Source organism: Mustela nigripes, chromosome 8, assembly GCF_022355385.1.
Source record: "Mustela nigripes isolate SB6536 chromosome 8, MUSNIG.SB6536, whole genome shotgun sequence".
NCBI classification, from domain to species: domain Eukaryota; kingdom Metazoa; phylum Chordata; class Mammalia; order Carnivora; family Mustelidae; genus Mustela; species Mustela nigripes.
In genome coordinates, this window is record NC_081564.1 from 56,053,513 (window position 1) to 56,076,435 (window position 22,923).

The 22,923-nt window shown below is 47.0% G+C and overlaps 1 protein-coding gene across 10 annotated transcripts in view; it reads left to right on the forward strand.

Annotated features, from left to right (window-relative positions):
- FHOD3 (formin homology 2 domain containing 3) overlaps positions 1-19,620 on the forward strand; it is a 471,315-nt gene extending 451,695 nt beyond the window's left edge. For all 10 annotated transcript variants that reach the window (XM_059409488.1, XM_059409491.1, XM_059409490.1 and 7 more), the window contains 3 exons: positions 2,247-2,421; positions 9,675-9,836; positions 19,022-19,620. In XM_059409488.1, coding sequence (XP_059265471.1) covers positions 2,247-2,421; positions 9,675-9,836; positions 19,022-19,104 — 420 coding nt within the window. In that variant the 3' untranslated portion in view covers positions 19,105-19,620. The remainder of the gene's footprint in view (positions 1-2,246; positions 2,422-9,674; positions 9,837-19,021) is intronic.
- The last annotated feature ends 3,303 nt before the right edge of the window (positions 19,621-22,923 follow it).

Genomic DNA, 22,923 nt, shown 5'->3' on the forward strand with positions numbered 1-22,923 from the left:
AGAAGTTTATCTGGTGATAATTAAAAGTTGGGCATGTTCTCTCAGAAAGCCTCCATGAGAGGCGGGTAAGATTTTTAAAAGGACTGAATTTCATGTTTCTGAGGAGAGAGTAATGGGACCCATTCTGCTTGGGCAACTGTTGTGCCTATTCTGTCTGGGGTGTGTGTGGCAGGATTCATGGAGGCCCAGACCTGGCAGCCTGGGCAGGGAGGCTCAAGCACTCCGGGTGGGAGGGGGATAGCAGTTGACAGGGAGCACCAGGCATGTGGACGTTGGTTCACATGTAGAGGCCCTGATGACTAGCAGGTTGTGGTGGGTTTCACAGGATGTGGCCAGCTGAGGAGCAGGGCACAGAGCTGGGAGTGAGGTCTTCGGTAGTCAGGATACCAGGTACGCTGGCTATGCACCCTTGAATGGCCTCAGGAGGTTGGTCTGGAGCCCCTCAAATGCCTCCTGACATTACTCAGAACTGGCCTTGGGGCTCAGAGAGGGAGTACTTGGCCACAAGCAGGAGGGCTATGCAGTCGGGGTCTGGCAGTTCCTGCATCAGGAGGGCGGACCCTGGTTGTGGAGGCCAGTTATTTTATTTGGAATATGGTGTGACATTGAGATGATCTCATCTTTGCTAACCTCTGTACCTTCTAAGAATCCCTTCTGTCTTTTCCATCCTGTCCTGTCCACTCGGGTAGACTGATGAAGAGGATGACATGGAGGTAGGACTGTTTCTGAACACGAAGAAGGCCACCGTTGACCTTCCCAAGCGTGCTGTAGAGTCTAACCTAACCTAAACGGCATGAGGCATCAGCACCACCCAGTGCTCTAAACCATGCATGATTGTTTTCTGGTTGCTTTCCGTGTGATCACTAACCTCCTTACACGGGATCTCATCATGATGGGGATGCCAGGAATCAAAAGGCTAACTGCATTTCCCAAGTCTCCCTCAGTCCCAGGCCCTGTCAAGAATGACAAGTTCGGCTGGTCTAATATTGGAGATATTTTCCCAATATTAGAGGGGTAGAAGGGAATTCTCCCTCCAGCCCCTTGGCTGAGACTTTGGGCAACCCCAGTATGAAAACTGGATTCTAGAATAACCATGAAAAGAGCCCTAAAACCAAAGAGAAAGTGGGACAGCAGCCCCAGATGTGGTCATTTCTCAAGGGCAGCCATTGACTTATGCCCCTTTTCTCAGCCGGCATCCATCGGACTCACTGGAAGTCATGCTTGCAGGGGTGGGATGTCAGGGGCTCCTCCTCCTGGCCCTGGTGCAGGTGGGAAAACCAGAGATGATGTCAGGGCTGATTGACCCCAGAAGATGAGGGAGCAAACAGATAGTACAAGCAGATGTGTCCTGGGCCCTGTTGCCATGGCTGAGACACTTGACAAAAAGAAGCCAGGAATCTGTGGGACTGCTCTTTGCAAACATTAATCTGACTTTCTCCTTCTCATCGGCTGTTTGGCCTTGTGTACATATGGCCCAGTGTTCTAGTGTACCTCTTGTAAAACATATATGCCCTGATTCTTTGCTGAGCTACAGTTAGAGGATATGATCATGTATATTTGATGCGTTTTCGAGCAACCCCATGTTTGACACAGCCAGAAGCAATGAGTACGGCCAAACTCCATTTCAGCATGAGTGTCTGTGTCACATGCTGGCCGGGGGCCTGAAATTGATTCCCTTGGGGCTTTTGGCAGGTCACTGAATCTTGGAGGGCTTCAGTTTCCTTCTCTGTCAAGTGGGATGGGGAATAGCTCTGGAAAGATTCTTCCCAGTTCTTTTACCATAGTAGGATTCTGTGACTGAATCCCACTTTTTAAATGCTAACATCCTAAGTGATCTACAAGAAAATTTTAACTTCTCTCTGGTGCTAAATTAAAAAAAAAAAAAAAAACAAAAAACCTCAATACATTTGATTGACTGGGCATATTTAAATTCTCACATCAGGGCTTTGGTGTTAGAAACAGGTGGGGTTTCTGAGTTCTTCCCAGGGTTGAGGTCCTTGGTCCTTAGCACCCACTGAGGGCAGCTGCGGGGGAGGGAAGGATATGGGCCTTCTGGGACCAGAGCTTTTCTTTCTGATAAGAGAACTTCCCGTCTGTCTGGATGTTTGTCATTGGCACAAGGAAAATGTTAGGGACAGCGGTGGAGAATGTCTCTGTGGAATGCACACAGACAAGGTTTTTTCCTCAATGGAAGTTGGTGTTCTGGTGAGTCATCTCATGCCCTTTCCCCTACTTTGGTCTTGCAGTCAGGCAAGTTCTCCAGCAGCTCTCCGGCACCCCTGAGCCCGCCGCAGGGCCTGAGCTATGCGGAGGATGCCACAGAGCATGAGAACATGAAGGCTGTGTTGAAGACTTCGTCGCCGGCGCTGGAAGATGCCACCCCGGTGCTGGGCGTCCGCACCCGCAGCCGAGCAAGCCGAGGTGACTCCTGGCAGGGGGGTGATTGAGGGGGTCCCCGTCATGGCGGTGCAATTGACAATGCCCAGGAAGTATCAGCTGAGGCCCACCCATGTTGACCTAGACCCTTGTCTTCACTCACATCTCTGGGACTCACTGTAAGTACTTCATCTCCAAACCACAGGGGCCTCCAGCAAGTGTAACTTCATTCACATGGGAGGAATCTAGGTTATGAATGGACCCTTGTGGGTTAAAGCAGGGGACAGCCAGCCATGGCCTAAGGCCCAATTCAGCCATCCACCTGTTTTACCTGAGGTTTTCCCTGGAATGCAGCCTGTCGGAGGGGTGTGGGTGCTGTCCATGGTGCGTAAACGCGGCGTTGGCAGAGTTGGCTGGTTGTGGCAGAGACAAGTGGGGCCCGTAGAGCCCCAGGTTTTCACTGGCTGGTCCTGTGTAGGAAAGTTTGCTGGATTCAAGCACAGCCCCTTTTGCCTTTTTAAATCGTTACAGGCATGAAGAAATGAAAACAAAAGATTGTAAAGACAGATAAGAGTTTTTAGGTTTGTTTCATAACTTAGTGGGGGCTATTTTATCCCACCAATAAATTATTTAGTAATTGAGAATGAGGTGCCTTTTTCACTTGAGAATGTGGGCGGTGGTCCTCCACTTTGACCTGAGAATGTTCGGTGGTGGTCCTCGATCCAGCCTGACAGCACAGGAACCCTCCTTAGTCTCTGTACTGCCTACAACACACGGCCCACGCTGTTGGTGCTGTCGCTTGGGGCCCCTGCGGTCGGGTCCCAGCCTGTCTCCCCACTTGGCACTCACTCTCCCCAACATGTGGGCACCACCCTTCTCACCCTGTTGTTCTGAGCGCCCCCTGCTGGTGGTGCTGTCTCTTTTCCTCTGCCAGTCCAGGCCCCATTCACCTCCAGAATCCACCTCCGCCTCCATACTCCTCAACTCATAGGGCTGCTCCTTCCTTCCACGGATTCCCGAGCCCCCAGTTTAGGCTGCCTCAGGATTACAGACTTTATCACTAAAGAGAACAAACTCCTGAAGGATAGGCTTTCTCCTCTCGGTGTTTGCTTGGCATATGCTAGGTGCACCTCTGGAGGAAGGCATTATTACTTACTGTCTAAGCTGTTGTGCTCCGGCGTGTGGCAGTGGTTCTGGTAGTCATTATACTGGGTGACAACAGAGAACAGACCGGGTAAACCGGGTTGTGGGTTAGCTTACCTATCACAAAAACTCGGTAAAGCAGTGAGTACATGCAGTGCCCATCGGGCATTGTCCCAGGCTTAGGAGAACATTGGGACTCACGAGATGGCAGCTGGAATGTCGAGCTGCAACCTGGAGAAGGCCCGTCAGTGACTCTTAACTGCTTTTGCAGATCAACCAGTACTTTGGGAATTTTGCTGTTGTCAACTCTCTTCCATATAACAAGGATAATAATAATAGTGGTAGTAATACAGTAATAATAACTTCAACATAAAAAATAATTGTAGTTTCCAGTTTTATTTAGAAGAGAGTGGGTTACATGACACATACAGTTCCTTGGAGCTTCAAGGACCACAAGCTGCCACCGACGGAGGAGTTTTGAAAGGGCTTCCAGGCAGTGTGCCAGATTCCTCAGGTTTATGTGGAATTCCCTAGTGGAAATGCACTTTGGGATTTTTTATGAAATTACCAGATTTTGGGTTTTTTTCTTCATGTGAGTTCAATATATCACTCTAGTTCCTTTCTCTGCTTCTTAATGTTGGACTTCAGTCTTTATCTTTTAGCAGGGTTTTTACTTGGATAGGCAGTTAAGACGACAGGAGAAGGGCTGCCTTCAGCCACCTTTGCCCCAGTGTTATCCTGAGACACAGATGGCAAAGTAGGAAAGTCCTGTCTTCTACTACAGCTTTGATGCCCAAACTATACCCCAAATACTTGCAAATGTTATTATTATGTCAAAGAACCAAAGATTGGGTTCTCTGAGGTTTGGTTTTTCCAAACTCCCTGACTTCTAGGTAGTCTTGGTTGTGGAGTTAGGAGAAGAAAATACAGAAATATTATGCTTTATCAATGAAAGAGCAGGCTTTTGGTGACCAACAGTAGACAGATAAAGTTGTGAAGAACCACAGTTCTGAACACTCTACGTGGTACATTTCGATTGTCGCATTTTCTTTTGCTTTTCATGTTATTTATTTGAGAGAGAGTGCGTGCACATGGAGGTTGGGGGGTGACAGAGGGAGAGGAAGAGAGAATCTCAAGCAGACTCCCTGCTAAGCTAGGAGCCCAACACGGGGCCTGACCTCACAACCCTGAGATCATGACTTGAGCTGAAATCAAGAGTCGGATGCTTAACTGACTGAGCCACCCAGGCGCCCCTGGTTATCTGATTTTCTACAAGGAAGGAGAGGTGTACTCTTTTTGGCCAGTGCTATCTAGAAAAGGCCTCCATTTCTCAGAAAAGCCAAGTAGTGATAAGTAGAGAAAGGATGTGTGAGCAAGAAAGATATAAAAGGAGAGGAAAAGGTGGGAAAGGTCAGATGGTAAAGAAAATAGTACCATTAAATGCTTAGCAGTAAAGATTATCATTCTACATGAAGCATAAAACAGGGATAAGAATAAAAGAAAAAAACACAGCTTGGCTGTGTTTTGGAGTGTGTGGATGGGAATCACTTGTAACTCGGTACTCAAAAAGACCCAAGACATTCCATAGGTGAGTCTAGACTCTCTGAGCTCCAGCAGCTCTTGCAGGCTTTCTGTCCTGGCCACCTGAGCCTTCGGCTCAGGTCATGATTCCATAACCCTGGGATAGAGCCCTGCATCGGGCTCTCTGCTCAGCAGGGATCCTGCTTCCTTCCTCTCTCTGCCTCTCTGCCTACTTGTGATCTCTGTCAAATAAATAAATAAAATCTTTAAAAAAAAAAAAAAGAAGAAGAAGATGATGATGATGATGATGAAGGGGAGCATTAATGTCTGCACTGAGTTGACCACAACCATCAGGAGCCTTGAGGTCCTATACCTGGGTGGATTCAAAGGTAGCTCCATGGAAGCCATCTGGGGAGATGGAATCTAGTTTGCCTAATGGAACATACAGAATATATTAATTTTAAAAGAGAGAGAATATATTAATTTTAGAAAGGAAGGTTGTTCAGTTTCTCTGTATTTTCAGGGACTTCTGCTTCTAGATGGAACATAGCAGGGCAGGCAGGCCACCACTCCTTCTAAAACAACTAGATTTTTTTTTTTTTTAAATAATGGCAGGAGCTTTCTTTTTAAGGGTATCAGCAACCTGTGAAGGGAAAGAGAACTAGATAAACTAGAATTGTAGATGAGCTGAGCATGCCACTTCAGGGCCATTTGCCAAGCCTGGGCATAGGCTGAGAATTGGACCTGCTCTGGGCAGAAAGACTCGACTAGGAGAGAGAAGCCAGCAGAATGTCTAATAGCCACATAATGTGGCTCAAGGGATTAGAAGTAGAGGATCTGCAAACTCCTAGAATGTTTTCTCCATGAGACCTTGGCAAGTGCCAGGACAGCATGGAGAAGGGGAGGGAGTGGAACCAGAAAGGCTGGAAGAAATCTGTAGCCTTGAAGGTCTGAGAAAACAAAGCTAGAGTAAGCACTTTTAACAAATACAGATATTTAGAAAGAGATGGGGACAGATGCTTCACTAGTACTTCACTGTGTCTGGTCCCAGCCCCACTCAGTACTTCACCAGGTCTGCTTCACAGAAAAGAGTGAAGGCTGGGGGAAATGACTCTGATCCCAGTCTCTGCGTCTTTCTGTACACAAAATGCAGTGCATGGTCCAAATCTGAGCCAAGAGGAGAAAGGAATATTTGGCCAACAAGGAAAAGGAGGCGGCAGCAGCAGATCCACAGGTTGTCCAGATGTTGAAAATTGCAACCAAGTTTTAACCATTGCAAATGTTAGAGAATGTTAAGGAAAGTATAGGCAAATTTATTAAAAAGTGGATCATTTCAACTGCAGATTGGAACTTATTCTTAAAAATAATCAAATGGACGTCGAGAACTACGAAAGAAATATCTGCATTAAGGAACTCATTGGATGGGTTTAAGAGCAGACTCTCCCCAGCAAAGGAAAGGGTTAGTGCATTCAAAGACAAGTTATTAGAAAATGTGCCAAGTGAAGTATAGTGAGGAAAAAGTGGATGGAACAGAATAAAATATAATCAAATGGTCTCACCTGTGTGTAACTAGAGAAGCGACAGAAGGACAAGAAGCATTAACTCAAGAGCTAATGTCTACGAATCTCCCAATGCTGATGATAGGTATCAACCCACATATTTAAGAAACTTAACAAATCCAAGGAGAATAAATAAAAAGAAAACTGTGCCTAGGTGTAATGTAGGCAGACTGCTAAAACCCAATGATGAAGATAACATCTTTTAAAAAGTCAGATGGAAAAGATAAATTACCTTCTAAGTTACAACCATCATAATGAGGACTCCGTGTTATCAGAAGCTGTGGAAGTCAGAAGAAAGTGAAATGACATCTTCAAACTGCCAAGAGGAAAAGCTCTAAACCTAGAAGTCTGTATCCAGGGAAGTTCTTTCAGAAACACAGGAAAAATTTTATTACATTAAAATATAATCTTTTTGATATAATTATTTCTAATTTAAACTGTTACTTAAGGTTATACTTTTAAGGGGAAATTAAAATTACAGTGTTTTCTTTCCAACTGCAATTTACATTTGTTTTAATTGAAGTATATTTGGCACACAATGTTCTATTAGTTGCAGGTGTGTAACATTGTGATTCAATGAGTGTATGAGTATATGTTATCAGTTTACATATTTTTTAAAATGAAGTAAAAAGTAAAGTGATATGGTGCTATCATAATCTATAATGCCTCATTCCTTCTACCATATCCCAGTGTATATAAATGTCTTGCGGACTGCCTGGGTGGCTCAGTTGGTTAGGCATCTGACTCTTGATTTTGACTCAGGTCATGATCTCTGGGTCATGAGATTGAGCCACACGTCAGGCTCCACACTCAGCAGGGGAGCTACTTGAGATTCTGTCCCTCTGCACCGCCCCCCACACACACACATGTGCCCACATGTGCGCTCTCTCTTTCTCTAAAATAAAGTTCAAAAAAATCTTGCTAACATTTGAGAGACTGTGGTGAGCCAGTGGCCTCTTGGGGTCTGTAAAAAGTATGGGTAGTGTTTCCCTGATGCTCTGTGTGGGTGCAGGCTTCCAGGGCAAAAAGCTTATACATGGCCAGAAAGAAAGCATACAAACAGTTACCAGGCAGGAAAGTAACCAAAGAGGGGGGGGGGGGGGGAATAAAAAAGCAGAATCAGGACTGAGGTCACAAAAGGATGACATCATCACAAAACCAAGTCTGGCAATCCTGCACATATGGCAACACATCCCTTTGAAGCATCTCCTGACATATTATAGTAAAAGCAGATCCCTAGGGACATCTGAGATGGGAAGAATTGGGAATTCTTAGTAGGAAGATTAGAGGATGCCTTCATTTTTGGCCCAGTGCTCTGAAAATGTATTATGAGCAAATACAGATGATTGAAAATTGTGTGTTTTTGGAAGGATAGCTTGGCATTTTGAAATGAGACACAGAATTATAAATCAGTGGGTAAAAGGGAAAACTCGAAATTGCTGGGCCAAACACAATTGCACTATTGATTGCTCTATCTGCTCTGAGAAAGATCATTGTTCAGAAGCGCTGAAGGGTCCCAGTGTCAGAGCTGTGCCAGTGTGTGAGGACTCTTGCTTCCAATTAGACCACCTGAACCATCCTAGAAGGCAGAAAAATTTAGCCATTTCAAAAATTCTTTTCTGAGAAGAGCCTATTCTTAAAGGGTTTTATGTTGCTGGAAAATCTAATCTGATAGAAGCAAGTAGATCAAGTGAACTTGGGCATAAGCAGAAAAGATACAGTTACTGGTTTTATATATACCAGTGCTGTGGCTGTGCTCACATTCATACGACAAATGTTTAAAATAACAACAACAATAACAACAAAACTTTGTTGTTGGAATACACGTTGACCTATAGCCACAGGTCTCAGACACGTGCATGTGGTGGAACCCCAGGAATCCTGCTACTCCTTTTGCAAAGTGTGAACTACTTATATATGCAATTCAGCGATGTGCTTTTTACTGGCAGAAATTAGGAGTGAATCATAACATATTACGTATTTACTGGAAAATTTCAACCACAAACACGTGTCCATAAAAATTACAATCTACTGAACAGTGATCAGCTATTCTTAACTATTGCCGTCAATATCCAAATGCCAAAAGCTTTTAAAAAATTAGTATGAGAGAAGTGCCTCGGTGGCTCAGTTGGTTAAGCATCTGCCTTCAGCTCAGGTCATGATCCCAGGGTCCTGGGATCAAGCCCCACCACAGGCTTCCTCTCTCAGTCAAAAAAATAAATAAAATCTTTTAAAAAGAAAATTAGCATGCTAATTTTTTAAAAAGATTTTACTTATTTATTTGACTGAGAGAGACAGTGAGAGAAAGAACACAAGCAGGGGGAGTGGCAGAGGGAGAAGCAGAGCTGAAGGCAGACGCTTAACCAACTGAGCCACCCAGGTGCCTCTCCTGCTGCGATTCTTTAAAGGTTAGGTGATCCAGGGTGCCTCAGTCAGTTAAGCAGTTGACTCTTGGTTTCGGCTCAGATCATGATCTCAGGATCATTAGATCAAGCCCTGTGTTGGACTCTGTACTCAGCTGGCAGTCTGCTAGAGATTCTCTCTCTCCCTCTCTCTCTCTGTCCCCCTACACTGTGCGCTCACTTGTGCTAGCTCTCTTTCTCTAAAAATAAATAAACCTTAAAGTATAATGAAGTTCCTTGGGAAAAAAAAAAAAGATTAAGCAGCCCAAAGGTAAACCATTATAAAATCTTTCTATTTAACTATTTCTATTTTACTAGAAGAAAGTTAGGGTTAGTTGACATTCACTAGGCATAGAGAGCCGTGGATAGAGAGCTGAATGAACCCATTTCTCCGGACATTACTGGGTGGACATCGCGGTGTGTCTGTGCTGTGCTCTGTGCTGTGATGTGTGCGCTCCCAGGATCATGGGGCTGGTTGGGTGGAGGCCTTCCGCAGCCGTGTTCAGGGGAGCAGGTAAGTGCTCCAAGTGCGCATGCGTGAGGGTGAGTCCTCGCGGTTCCCGCAGGCTCACGCTGCCGCCCCGGCCGAGGCTGTGGCCGGTCACTGACAGCGCTCTGTGCCTGGAAGAACGTGTTGGCATTTTCTCTAGTGTGTTCCTTCTCTCTGGTTCAGGATCCGCCAGTTCCTGGACTATGGGAACCGATGACTCCCCTAACGTCACGGACGACGCAGCCGATGAGATCATGGATCGCATCGTCAAGTCGGCCACCCAGGTGCCCAGTCAGCGGGTGGTGCCTCGGGAGAGGAAGCGCTCCCGGGCCAACCGCAAGTCTCGTAAGTGCCTTGGGGCGGGCGTGAGGGACTTGCCCTAGGGGGACCTGCCCTCCTGACCAATACACCTGGGGAGGAGCGGTCACTGAGGGGCCGGCTCCAGTCCTCAGTCAGTGACACGTGGAGGGTCCACCCAAACTCACCCACGAAAGGTCTCCTTGCCAGTGTGGAGGAGGGGGCTGCAGCCACACCCCGTCCAGTACATTTGCCACTTCTGGTCAGGCCTCCCTCAGTTCTTGCCTGTTCCCAAGAGCGTCTGAAAGACCCTTGAATATATCTGGCATGTAGGGGTAGGTGCAGGGGGGCCATTTGGCAAGCACTGCCCCCAGATTCTTTGCCAAATCTGTATTTCTGCATCGGGCCACTTTGTAGCTGAAGATGGTTCTCCTAGGGATTCACTGCTGCTCGCAAACATGTCAGAGGTCAAAACCAATGGTTTTTATGGTCATTGGGGTGCTTAGAATACTTAATGTTAATCTAGATTGACCAGTTTGATTTGTTTCTTTTGGCACTCAATGGAGAAAGAAGTCCACTAAATCAAAGGGATCGATTTTTCCCCTTTGAACACTCTGCCTGTTCCCGCTCACAGGATGGTGGGTGTGGGGCTGCCCCTGTAGGCACCATGCTAGCTCTCCCAGGGGCTGCTCTTCAGGTTCCTCTGTATCCTTTGGCATATGTCTGCATTAGCCATGACCTTCGCATGTTTTAGGAAAGAGCTCAGCCCCCAGCCTCTGGTCCCGATGGTGTGCCACTTGGCTCAGGAGACCAGCTTGGGTCTCTATCGGCTCTGCCTCCAGGAATCAGGGATGGTGAGAGGCACAGGGATTTTGACTGTCACAGGAAGGAAGCCTGTTTACCTCTGCCTGTAATGGCTTCAAAAAGTGAAAGGAGATTGACTCCAGGTAGGCGGGAGTTCAGTAAGAACTCAGACTCAGTTTGATGCCACCTTTGAGATTATACACGAGGTGGGGGGCGGGGGAGGGGAGAGCAAGGTTTGAGCCACAGAGCCCAAGGGAGAGGGCTGAGAAAGGATGCCATGCAGCGGGGGATGCCCTCATGGAAGGTGGGCATTGTGGGGCCAGAGCTCTCAGAGAAGGAGACTGCAGGAGGCAGTGACCTGGCCAGTCCCTGGAGGCCTAGGCTATGTGCTCCTCCCCCAGGTTAGATGCCTGTGTTGGCGAAGAGTGTAGACCCTGCCCTCTGGTCTAGTCTAGAGGGAACCAGATTCTTAGAGAGATACATAATGTCACTGGGAACAATAACACAGTCATAATTAATTTTCCTCTTCAATCTGGCCAGGGAGATATTTTGCCTGTTTTTGTGGCTGACATAAACTAATTTCCTGTGGTATCATTTCCATTCCAATCTTATGCAAAACAGCCGTATATTCTTTTTGTTTAGCCAAACACATTTTATTCTGCGATGCAGTTACTACAACAAATACAGCCCTGCATGTGTGTAAGTGTTTATCTGTAACAGGCTTAATTTATTAGTAATGGCACCATCAATAGAAATTTAAGATGGGGGAAAGTTACTTTGATTTCTTTTTAAGGGGGATGATAAACTCCAGCTTTCTCGCAAGAGGTTAAATGAATAAGAAAAAAACCAATTTGCAAAATCGATGTGAAGTTCCATGGTATGGGTCTCCATCTCAAACAATGGTGTATTTGATTTGATTGTTTAATGGCCGTGATGAGGCAAGGGGGTGATGAATAACCAATGTATTGGGGCAATCACTCATTTGGCTGAAGACAGTAATAGTCCGACTATTGCAGGAAACCAAACAGAATCCATCCCATAATCTAGAAATTTACGACCTCCAAGCCACTTGAGAATCTTCCAAGATAATTAAATGTCTGCGTTCGTGTTTGATGCTGGTGACTAGGACCGCACATGCCAAATGTCCTCCTAAATCTTGAAATATGCAGCTGGTGGGGACACAGGGAAGGCGTCTTAATCAATTCGCAGGTTCCCATGGCTCAGCTCCGCTTTTCCAGCTGGTGACAACCCGGTCTCATTAAGTGAAGTGTTTTGACTTGTCCAGTTGATTTTTAGCCTGTGAAATGGTCGATCCAATGTTCTTTCATGTCCCTGACCCTGATTCGAGCAAAGGTTCTACAGTTGGCCGGTGGATCGGACCGAGGGAGAACATTCTGGGAGGGTTTTGTTTTTTTTCTTATATAGGTTTTTCTCTTCATCATATTGGGGCAACTATTTTGTCCCAGGGCGGTTTGTTCTCTTAGGCATCCTGGATGTTGGCCTTCTCTAGAAAATCCTAAAGCTGAATGGCATTTGAAGTATCCTTACCACTGTGATTGTGCAGAATGGGCCGTAGTAACTAGTAAGGAGGGGGAGCTGCTTCCCCATGTTCTTTTCTCTTGGACCTATCTTTGGAGGAATGTCTCTGCCCAGCTGGCTGGCTACATATGGCCAATAGCCCAGACTATCAAAGAACAGAACAGGGTTTAGGGACTCATAATCTCTCTGTTCTCTTTTCCTGGGGAGCCAGATCTTGTCACAGTAGAGAGGCTAGGTACCATTTTCATATTTGAGTTTCCTTCTAAGGTGGGGGCCTGGGCCCCACCTGTGACATGACTATGAAGTTTGGGCACAGAGCTATATTTCTGTAAAGATGTGATTACTTTGATGTGACTTACAAATAAACTGGCCAATTTCTTAGCTAATTAAGATCTTAAGGCTGATCACCCTTAGAACAACAGTTTCTCAGTGGAAAGAGCCAGAAGTCTAATTCCAGGGACTGCTGAGAAAGGAGCACAGAAACTTGATTTGATCTGATGCTCTGACCCCCAACAGCCCACGCCCCCCCCAACCATGACTGCCTCCTCGTCATGTCCTGAAGCTTCAGCATCCCTCTCAAAGGGCATGTGACATAGCTCACATTGATTTGATGTAACTAAAATTTATTTCTTCTACAGAATTTTGAGGGGTAGAGCCATGCTGTCTGTTTAGTAGAATTTGATGGAGAAGGAAAACCATCGAATCTGAAAAATTATTGAATTTGTTTTAGGGAAAGCAGGAGCTATGCCTTGCAAAATATTAGATCTGGCCCTGGATCTGATCAGTACACAGCTTTGTTTACTTGTCCCTATGTCTCCAAGGTGGTTAATCAATTTTCCCATTATTCTCATTAAGGAAAACTTCCCTGTGTTTTGTTTAAATAGTTTTTGCTTACTGATTATGAATCATTTTTATATTCTTTTATAGGGCAAGCTAACAATGGCAATAAAACAGAGGTTTTAAAACTCATGCTCTTGCAATAGAGTAAAATAAGATGTTAGTGGAAAGGATAAAAAAAGGCTCAAACTTTTGTCTTCTCCCCAACAACTTCATTCCTATTTACTCAGCCCCTGAGTTCATTACAGAAGGACTGACCTTCCTCTGAAGATAGCTAGCTGAGGTGCTCATGGGACAGGAGGACAGAAAGAAGTCCAAGTGAGGACTGACCGTCTGTTCCCTGAACCATGTGGGGAGTTGCTGCCTTGTGCAGGACCAGCTGGAGGGTGTGTGCCTCATGGGAGGAGGGGTGCCACCCATGTTTTCTCCAGGCTACAGAAGAGGGTGACCAGAACAAGCTGGAGCTGACCGTGGCTTTCTGATCTCTTGTGGCCTCCTTTAAGCCTCTGGTGATTTTAAGTTTTTTCTCTCTAGAAAAGTGAGAGCAGGAAGTGAGGAAGGCATTTGCAGTCTTTGCTCTGCATTGGGAGGGTCTTGGAGGTAGGGATAGATAGTCCCCACCTGTCCTGCAGGAAAGAGACTTGAAGGGCTATGGGGGGTGGGGGTGATGGAGGACGTCATCAGAGTCTGGGAGCTTGGAAGAGCAGTCAGGCCCAAACAAGAGGAGGTGCTGTCCGAATGCCCAACAGACCCCATGTCACCCAGACCCTGAAGGCGGGCCCAGCAGTAGGGTGTATAGGCCTCACACCCAAGCCTGGAGGCGCAGCCAGAGGTCAGGACTCTGATGCAGCAAGAAGCTCGGCTAGAAGCTTCCGGTCAAAGAGGCAGATGCAGGAAGAGTTTGGAAATATTTTACTGTGTTGGGTGGCCCTCTGGCTTCAAGTTCAGACAGCTCATTCTCCCAAACTGGGAACTCCCACTCTCCTGAAAAAGGAGAGGCTGGCTTCTCTGTCTTCCCCCATTTCTGGGTGCGAGGTGCCCATTGGACTCAGAGTTGGAGATTCGGGAGGAGGGAGGATCCGTGAAAGGAGGAACCTGGAGTCAGTTTGTCCTGCCTGTGAGAGCCGCTCTGAAAGCAAAGCAAAGAGGGTTCCTGTAAGGGGCTTTGGAAAGTGCCAGGTTCCTTCCTGACATGAAAATAGTGTATTTCATGGACTTTGCTGCTTTGCAGTTCCCGTGGAATCTGTTTCCCTGTGTGGAACGTACCCATTCATACAAAACAGCTGGAGACGGGGTCCCTCCTCACTCACTCAGCCCCACTGAGCCTCAGTCTGCTGTCCAGTGAGGCCAGCAGGGCCCCCTCCCAGGTGGTTGTGAGCACTGAGTGAGGTGCTCTGCATCTGACAGGTTCCCACCGTCCTCCCTCCCCAGCTCTGTCACGCTGCTGCCCAAGGGACCCCAGCCAGGGGGGAATATGAGGCTGAAGTCACATGAGAGCCCAGGCACAGGAAGCACACCTACCTAGCTGTCACTCTGCTACAGCACCCACCTGACTCGGCCTGCGGGGATTAGACCAGACCCATCTTCAGCTCTCCTGTCCCCCAGGGTGCAGTTTGAGTGGGCTTGTCACTGTGCACCCAAGGCTGGGTTGTCACCAGCATTTCCATGAATGTCTTCTTTCTGTCCCACTACCCTACCCACGCTGTCGTATTGCACTGAGACAGCATGCCTCCTCCCAGGTGTGGAGGACATTTTAAGAGCTTGACACTTTTGAAAAGTATTGATCAGTTCCCTTGTAAAATGCCTGTCCATTTAGGAAATCTCTGCTTCTAATAGACAGATTGCTGAGAAAAAATAAGATGGAGGATGGACACAAGAAAAGGGGCTCGTATGATTAGATAATCAACGTTAACAGAACAAAATGAGCCAACACACAGAAAGTCTAATAAAGAATCAATAAGCACGATAGAGCTTAAAACAGTTCTCTGTATTTAAGTCCAAAGAGGCATGAGTGAAGCCACCATTTCGACTCCACTCAGGGGACAGGTTCCTCAAGGAACAAGGCGTGAATAAATAGCAGCAGGCTTGTCGCTTCCCAGCAACCAGGCACATAATTTAAGACCTCTTGACGTTCTGATATTAGTCCCCGTAGTCCTAGACATGGTACTCTCTGTATACATGGTAGAAAATTTTTAGTATTATCTTAGGGATTACAAAAAAGCTAACTTATTTCCAAATTGTTTGGCATTCTGTGCAAAAGAGAAAAAGAACTATCAGTGATCTAAAGGTGAAAGGGTGCTAATAGATTTCTGTCATATGGAAGTAAAACTCGGTGGATGTCCCATGGGTATGAAAGGTGGTCCCAGGGACCCACCCGTTTCCAGGGTGGGCTGGGTCTCACATGTCCTGCCTTAAATCCGTCTGTGGACCACTTATTGTGTGCCCTTGGGCCAGGGACTTGTCTCTCTGTGCTGTCCGCTCACTCGCTGGAGAAATAATAACGGGACTCTTCTCACAGGGTTTCCATAGAATTAGATTCCACGGATTCCACGTGGAATCATCCGGGTTAACCCTCAGTAAGTGGAGGCCGCCGTCACTGTTATTCTCAGATTCAGCTCATTCTTAGCGAAGAGCTGCCTGAGAGCACTTTGTGGGATCAAACTATTTTTCAATTCTGGGGGCGGTGAGAGAAAAAGAACTTTCGGTTTTTCCCTGAAAAAACATGATACATGAGAGGCTCTCATGTGTCTGATGCCGCTGCTGTCACCACCGCCTTGTGAGAGTGTCACAAGAGCCAGGGGCAGCGAGTGGCTGCTGGGGACAGCAAAGTGACCCATGCCGTCTGTGGAAGAGCTGCAGGGCACGCAGGGATCAACATTTTCAGGGTCTGGTCTCTGTAGGGTGGCTGCAGGCAGGGGAGGCAGGTGCGTGTGACAGGCCGGGGAGCAGCCACGCTGCAGGCAGAGTGTTGGCGCGGGAAGCGGGAGTTGGGAGCGGAGAGGGGCCCAGACGTTATCATGTCAGACGTGTGCCAGTGCCCGCCTCCTGGGACTGGAGAAATCCCCTCTCTGATGACTTTTTTTTTTTTTTTCCTTTCTTTCTTTTTTTAAAATTTTATTATGTTAGTCAGCACCCAGTACATCATTAGTTTTTGGTGTCATGTTCCATGTGATGACTCATTTCTATTGTACAGGGTCCATATCCTGCCTGCCCCCCACTTGCTGGTCCCCTCTTTTTCTTATGTCCCAGTCCTTTTTCACTTTCCAGAAACAGTGAGAGCCAACACCCTCTCCAGCCAGGGTCTGCTACCCTGAGTGTTTCTCCTCATACTGCATCCCCGTCAGTCCCCTGCCTCCCTGACTGCCCCACTTGGCTCAGGGTAGAGGCACAGGTAACATTTGCTGAGTGAATGAATGAATGAACAAGTGAATGAACGAATGAAGAGCAGGCAGATGGAGGAATGGACACCCAAAGAGACCCTTGCTATGAATTTTAACTGATCATCTTCATTTCACACGTCTTTTCAAGTGATAATGTGACTTTTTAACAAAAGAAGAGCTCAGATTCTTAAGGTCTTTGGGGGCTACTATATAGGGTAGTTGTATTTAATATGAGAGAATTTATCTCAGTTGTCACGAAGACCCGCAGTAAGTTGGATTCCATTAATGGGGTGGGTTTTTCTGTGGATTCCTTTCTCAGGACACATCTGGGGAGCAAAGAGACGTGGCCCATGCTGGCTTTTTCCTCTGCAGCAGAGAACACCTTGGCCCAGGCAGAAGGGGCCAGGGAGGACCCCCCCAGGGTGGCCCCTCAAAACTAAGAAGAGGCTACAAAGCTGAGGACGCAGGCTCTGTGTGGCCGGGCAGTGGGGGCAAAGCAGCGCCATTACACTTGGTTCTAGTCTCTGCACCTGTCCCAGAGAGGCTGGCGCAGTGCCCTTGTCGGTGAGATTCTTGCACATCCTACAAGGTGCTAGGGTCCTCACTCAAGTATTCCCGTGAGCTGAGCTGAACTCCACAGTTAGGGGATTAAAGCAAGTGTGTGAACAGGTGTTAAAGAAGCATCTCTAAATGCCCTCCTGTGAGATGCCTATCAGCTTGGGAAGTCTCCTGTAGTCATCTGGCCTCCACGTATCCCCGGAGGCTCAGCAATTACACTTCGTAGACTCCTGGCCAGGCCACCCCCGGGCCTAGCAAAATTCAGGATGCCCTTTGTGTGCAGCATGGTCCTCAACCCGAATTTTGTGTCTTGGAAGAGAGGTCTTGGCAGTCCTTGTCAAGAATGAGAAACATTTTATCTTATTTTCTGCCATTAAAATTATCTTTAACAAACACTTGAAGGAGTGTTTAAAAAACATAAAAGGTTATTGCAAACTAGTATTTTTATTGCTGCCCCATAGAACAAATTCCATTACTCAGTTAAATGCAATCTGCCTCCAGCCGAGGCTCTGGAGCCAAACATTTTGTCTGGACGACTTAGACAGTCTGGAGCCCAAGGGCTTCGGGTAGGGGGAGGGCGAGCCAGGGCAATAACGGCTGCAGACGGTTGGTCGGATGGTCAGGGAGCCCAGAGCTTGTGTGCGGGGACATGATTGGAGGGTAACCCTCAGCACAGATCTTTGTGTCTCTGTCTGTGTCAGCTCCATGCTTGGTGTCTGTGAGTCTCCCAGCAGTGCTTCAATTCTTTACGTCCTGAGCACACAATAGATCCTGCATAAAGTACTTGTTGATTGACCCACTGATGGGTTAGGTGTTGGCCCCTGTTCAAAGTGCTGATTCCCATGAGAAAAGAAACCATTTATTCATAGATATTTAGACCCTGTACATTCTACCAGGTCTCTTCAGATCCTTTATCCACAGGCTGAGTGGTCTTTTGCTTAGGGGAGGACAGGAAAGCATGGAATATGGGGTGTTGCTTGCAGGCATAGGAGCTGGGATCCTGATGTGCATATCGTCTGGGGTCCTCCCCTGAGGAGGAGGACACAGGCCCCATGGTCACAGGGGTTGCAGGGAGCTGGGTCTGGCATGGGAAGGTTGAGCTTTACTTTCTCCACATTCTGATCAAGGGCCTGCCCTGCTCATCTCAGTTCCTCTCGCTGATTTAGGATTTAGGGTGGAAGGTATATCCATAACACATCTCTTCTGACAATGAAGAAAATACCCCAAACTCCCTATGACCTTATATAGAAAGGAGGCCAAATACAACTTATAAATTAAGGGGAATGTAATTAAGCAACCTTTCAAATGCAAGGACTTACCTTGGAAGGGACAGTTGCCTCCTCATTCACCCTTATCCGGCCTTTATTTTGATGTCAGAATTGGTCAGCACTAAACAGTGGGGATACCCACAATGCCAAACTAAACACAAGCCAGTTCTTTGTCACATGTGAGCGTGCCTCCACCTGCCCACTGTAAGCCCCAGAGGAGAGCATGTGTTTCACAGAAAACATCTACTGAGTCTAGTCGGAAGTTTGGCAGTTTGCTCCTTGGCCTCCTGTCCATAAGGACTCACTAGCTATTACCTCCAGAGGCCCTTCGATGAGTTGAAACTAAAACCCATCATGCTCGTAGAGATTCCTCCTGCCGCCACTTGTCAAGTTCTGTCCCCAGCATCGTCATCCCTCCTGCGGATTTGTGGGGTGATCTTACCTAGATTCAGGAAACCTGTATTTCCCTATGTTCTGTAAGGACTGTTCCAGCTCTGATCCTCTCCTTAGGCTGGCCAGAGGCTGAGCTCTCCACATGCCGTCTGTCCTTTACTCTCGTACCCATTTCTCAGAAATCTTATAAGGGTGGGGCCTCCTTTGTCCCCTCTTACAAGGTCAGTCCCTCCACTTGGCTCTTCAGGTCAGCCTCTTACAGCCCCGGAATTTGTCCTGCCCTGGCAGATGGCCAGGAATTTTGGCAGGAGCGATGGGCGGAGCATCTCTGAGCCCTGTGACTACCCTGGGGGGTCTTTGGGGGGCAGGGGGCAGGGGTGATGGGTAATCATGTGTCAGCTGCTAACCCCTCCCTGTCTTCTCACCCCTTTGTGATCTGCGGGCGCTGCTGCAGTGCGAAGGACCCTCAAGAACGGCCTGACTGCAGAAGAAGCCCGAGCCCTGGGCCTGGTTGGCACCCCGGAGTTGCAGCTGTGACATCTGTGGGTGCCCTGAGAGGTGCGCCCGAGAGTGCAAACTCCTGCTGGATGGAATCCCCGCAGCTGGGGGTGAAGAGCCTGGACACTAAGCACCGAATGTTCCGAAGGAGAGCGTCCATCTCTAGGTGTCTGCGTGCGGCGTGCTGGGCGTTGACGGGGCTCTCGCAGAGTCTCCCTCACACACTTCCTTCCTTGTGTCAGCTGTGTTTTTCTTGTTTCCTTGACACCTGGCTTAGTAGTTCCCAAGTGTGACACTTTTTCTGTGCGAGGAGCAGCCCTTGTAAGGAGCAGATGACTCGGTCACAGTTACCGCGGTCGTATGAGGCAGTTTGAGTAGGTCTGCAGACTGGGTCTCTCCACAACACCAACATACCCAGATGGAAACTCCAAAATTGTACACAAAAAGAAAGCACAGATTGTTTACCAGTTGTGGATTTTAGCTGTACTAAATGTTTATACAAATTCATAAATGTACACCATGTTTCAAATACTAAATAAATAGAGTTTAATGCCAGACCTGGACACTTCTTTTCTCTCGGGTGGAAGGCCTTAAACAGCTCCAAAGTCTCACCTCCTTCTGTATCAGGAAAACCTTTCCTCAGGTTCATCAGAATGCCTCTGGCTTGGAATGGCCTCCAGGCCCTTTGGCTTTCTTGTTGGTGTTTGCCTGCCTATGTGCTCTTTGTAACTACTTATGTAGTTACAGTGTTTGTTGCAAGACTTGCTAGCAGTGACCTTACATAGATCACCTGACCCATGGGCTTTGTTTTGCTCCATTGTAATGTTGACACAACCATTAGAGTAGCATTTAAAATCTGAACTATTCTGCAACTCTCTCACTTGCTTCTTACGTAAAAATTCATTTTCTCAAAAAATTTTCTGAGTCCCCAGAACAAAACAGAACAAAATTTTGTCTTCAAAGAACCTCCGAGCGACAAACATAGTCCTTAGCACTTGAGTACTGGTCAGCAGAAGGTAAGGTGTCTGGTGGGGAAGGCGCTGCCAGGGGCCACAAGGGGTGGCTGGTGCCCAGGTGGTGGTCGAGCCTCCACGGAAAGCCCTCTGCCCGGGGTTTCACGGTTCCTGGTGTAGAACCTCTGTCTCTGGGGAGAAGGAGAGATGAACCACTGCATGGGTAGATCCTCAAGCCATTAATTCCGTGTTTGTGTCCCTTTTAAAAACTCTGTGACTCTGTGTTCCTGAACTTGGTGTCTGTGATCTAGAGACAAGATGTAGTCGTGTTGTCTGAAGAGCCAAAGATCGGATGTTCACCCCACAGGCCTCCGTGACTGTGTCCCCCCGCGTCTGCATCCCCACTCTACTGAGAGCCGGAAGCTCTTTCCAGCAGGTTATTGGTCAAATAGTATGTAATGAATGTGAGCAGCCCAGGAAAGCCTGGAATCTGCCAAGAGTAGGTCTGTATATTACAGACAATGGAGTTTAATCACTTTATCGAAAAAGATACATGAGTTATTAATGCTTATTTTATTATGGTTCTAAATAACATGTAATATTGTGTTATGATTTAGCCGTTAGAGCATTTGCCTGTTCCCTCGGCACTGAACCCAGACATAGTATATCTGTGTCACTGGGGATCGGGATGTGCAAACAAAAGGAAGATGCATTATTGTTGCCCTGTTTAGCGAACAGATACTTTGATGACCTTCTAGAGGCCCTTGGCATTCTGCTGAGAGACACTGCTTTGGAATAAAAGGTCACGTTCAGAAGGAAGTGCCAGATTAAATCTGAAGTTTATTTTAGGGATTAAAAAATTCTCAGAGGAAGCAAGCAAGGTCAACTAATTTCTTGGTTACAGCTAGGTACAGTCTTTTTATAGAGAACTCTGTTTAGTAGTTTTTGGTGAAATGGAAGGATTATTGCTCTTGCTCATTTCTTCCTTGTTGCCACTTCCTCTGGCTCCTTCCATCAGTGTTTTTGTTCTGTTTTGTTTCGTTTTTGAATTCAGTGACCTTACCCTTGGGAGATGCTTCGCTACTCTTGCTGGTCATCACCATGGATGTTCTCATGCCTGTTTCTAAATCTAGTTGGAAATTACAGAACTGCCAGTGAAGAAGGCAAACTCTTCTGTTAAAGATGCCTGGGTTTTGGTGTCTTTGGAATCTTAAAGTTTTTTGTTGTTGTTGTTCTATTTAAAAAATAACTTACTGAGGATTTGAGGATGGAAAGATGGAAGGGAGGATGCACAGGCCCCACGAGTGTTGAAGACCCTGTTTTGTCTTCTTCCAAGCTCGTCACTGAACACAGTGCAGGAAGCAAGAGCAGGATCAGAGTCAGGAGACCTGGTTTCTGAGCTCCTAACCTGTGGGTAGCTGCCTCATTCTCCACTGCTCCTAAATCCACCATTTCTTTGCTCATGGCCCTGAACAGTGCATCACTAAATACCACCTGTGGAGGCTGAAGCACAGCTACCCAAAGAGAGCAGGCCCTAATCACAGGAACCTGTAAATATTATAACAAAGAAGGATCTTTGCAAGGGGCACCTGGGTGGCTCAGTCGGTTAAGCTTCTGCCTTTGGCTCAGGTCATGATCCCCGGGGTCCTGGGGCTGAGTCACATATTGGGCTCCTTGCTTAGGGGGGAGCCTGCATCTTCCTCTCCCACTACCAACCATTCCCCCTGCTTGTGCTCTCTGACAAAATCTTTAAAAAGAAAAAAGGGGGAGTGTCTTCAGTTTTGAATAAGGACCCAGACATGGAACGATAATCCTGGATTATCTAGGTGTGCCCTAAACCTAATCATAAATGTCCTTTTAAGACAGAGGTAGAGAGAGGTTTTATATGCACAAAAGAGGAGACGGTCTTATGAAGACAGGCAGAGATTGGAGCAATGCGGCCACACACTAAGGAACGCCAGCAGCCACCAGAAACTGAAAGAGGCCAGGAACAAATTTTCCCCCTGAGCCTCTGGAGAGAGATCATGTCCCTGTTGGCACCTTGATTTTGGCTCAGTAAAACTAATGTTGAACTTCTGGACTTTAGAACTGTAAGAGAATACATTCCTATTGTTTTAAGCCACCAAGTGTGTGGTAATTTGTTATGGCAGCTCTAGAAAATTAATAACAACCATTAGCCACAAATATGCAGCGAGGACCTAATTTATAGAGGTGACCCTGTGCCAAGAGCTGCGGATTCAGCTGGGAAAAGGAAAGTCATGCATGATCCCTCCCCTTAGGGCCATTAGAGGTAGTCATCAACTAAAATTAAATTTTAGTTTAATCTGCAGCTATTTATACATTTCGCGAGAGAAGTGAGTAAAAATAAAAATACCCGATTGTTGGAGAAGAGATAAAATGTCTTCGCAAATGCAGTTGAGGTACAGCATATTAAAATGCCCCATCAATGTTTGTCACAAAAGGCAGTTTCTCTGGTAGAAAAATCATGTTGCTAGGCAATTCTGGGGGATGAACTTTCTGAACGATTTTTAAAAGAGCTCAAGTATTGACGGCATCTCTGTGTGGTCACTTGTGGATGACTTTATATAAGCCATATGGCCATTCTGCCTTTTCATTTTACCTTGGAAGTAAGGAAGAGAGGGACTGAATGACTTGGCCCAGGGGCAAAAGATAGGAAGTGCAATGTGCCGGCTTGTCATATTGGTCCTGGTTTTGTTCTTTTAGAACCCTTAAGAAGGCCTGTTAATCAGCAGTACCCTTGCTTCCACGTGTTCTCTTCTCAGCATCTGGCCCAGACTGACCCAGGGCTGGGCCTGGTGGCTGGAAAGCCAGTCAGCCCCACACTAACCAAGCCCAAACCCTGGAAGCCTGGTGGCAGGCCATGCAGCAGCACCGTCTAAACTTG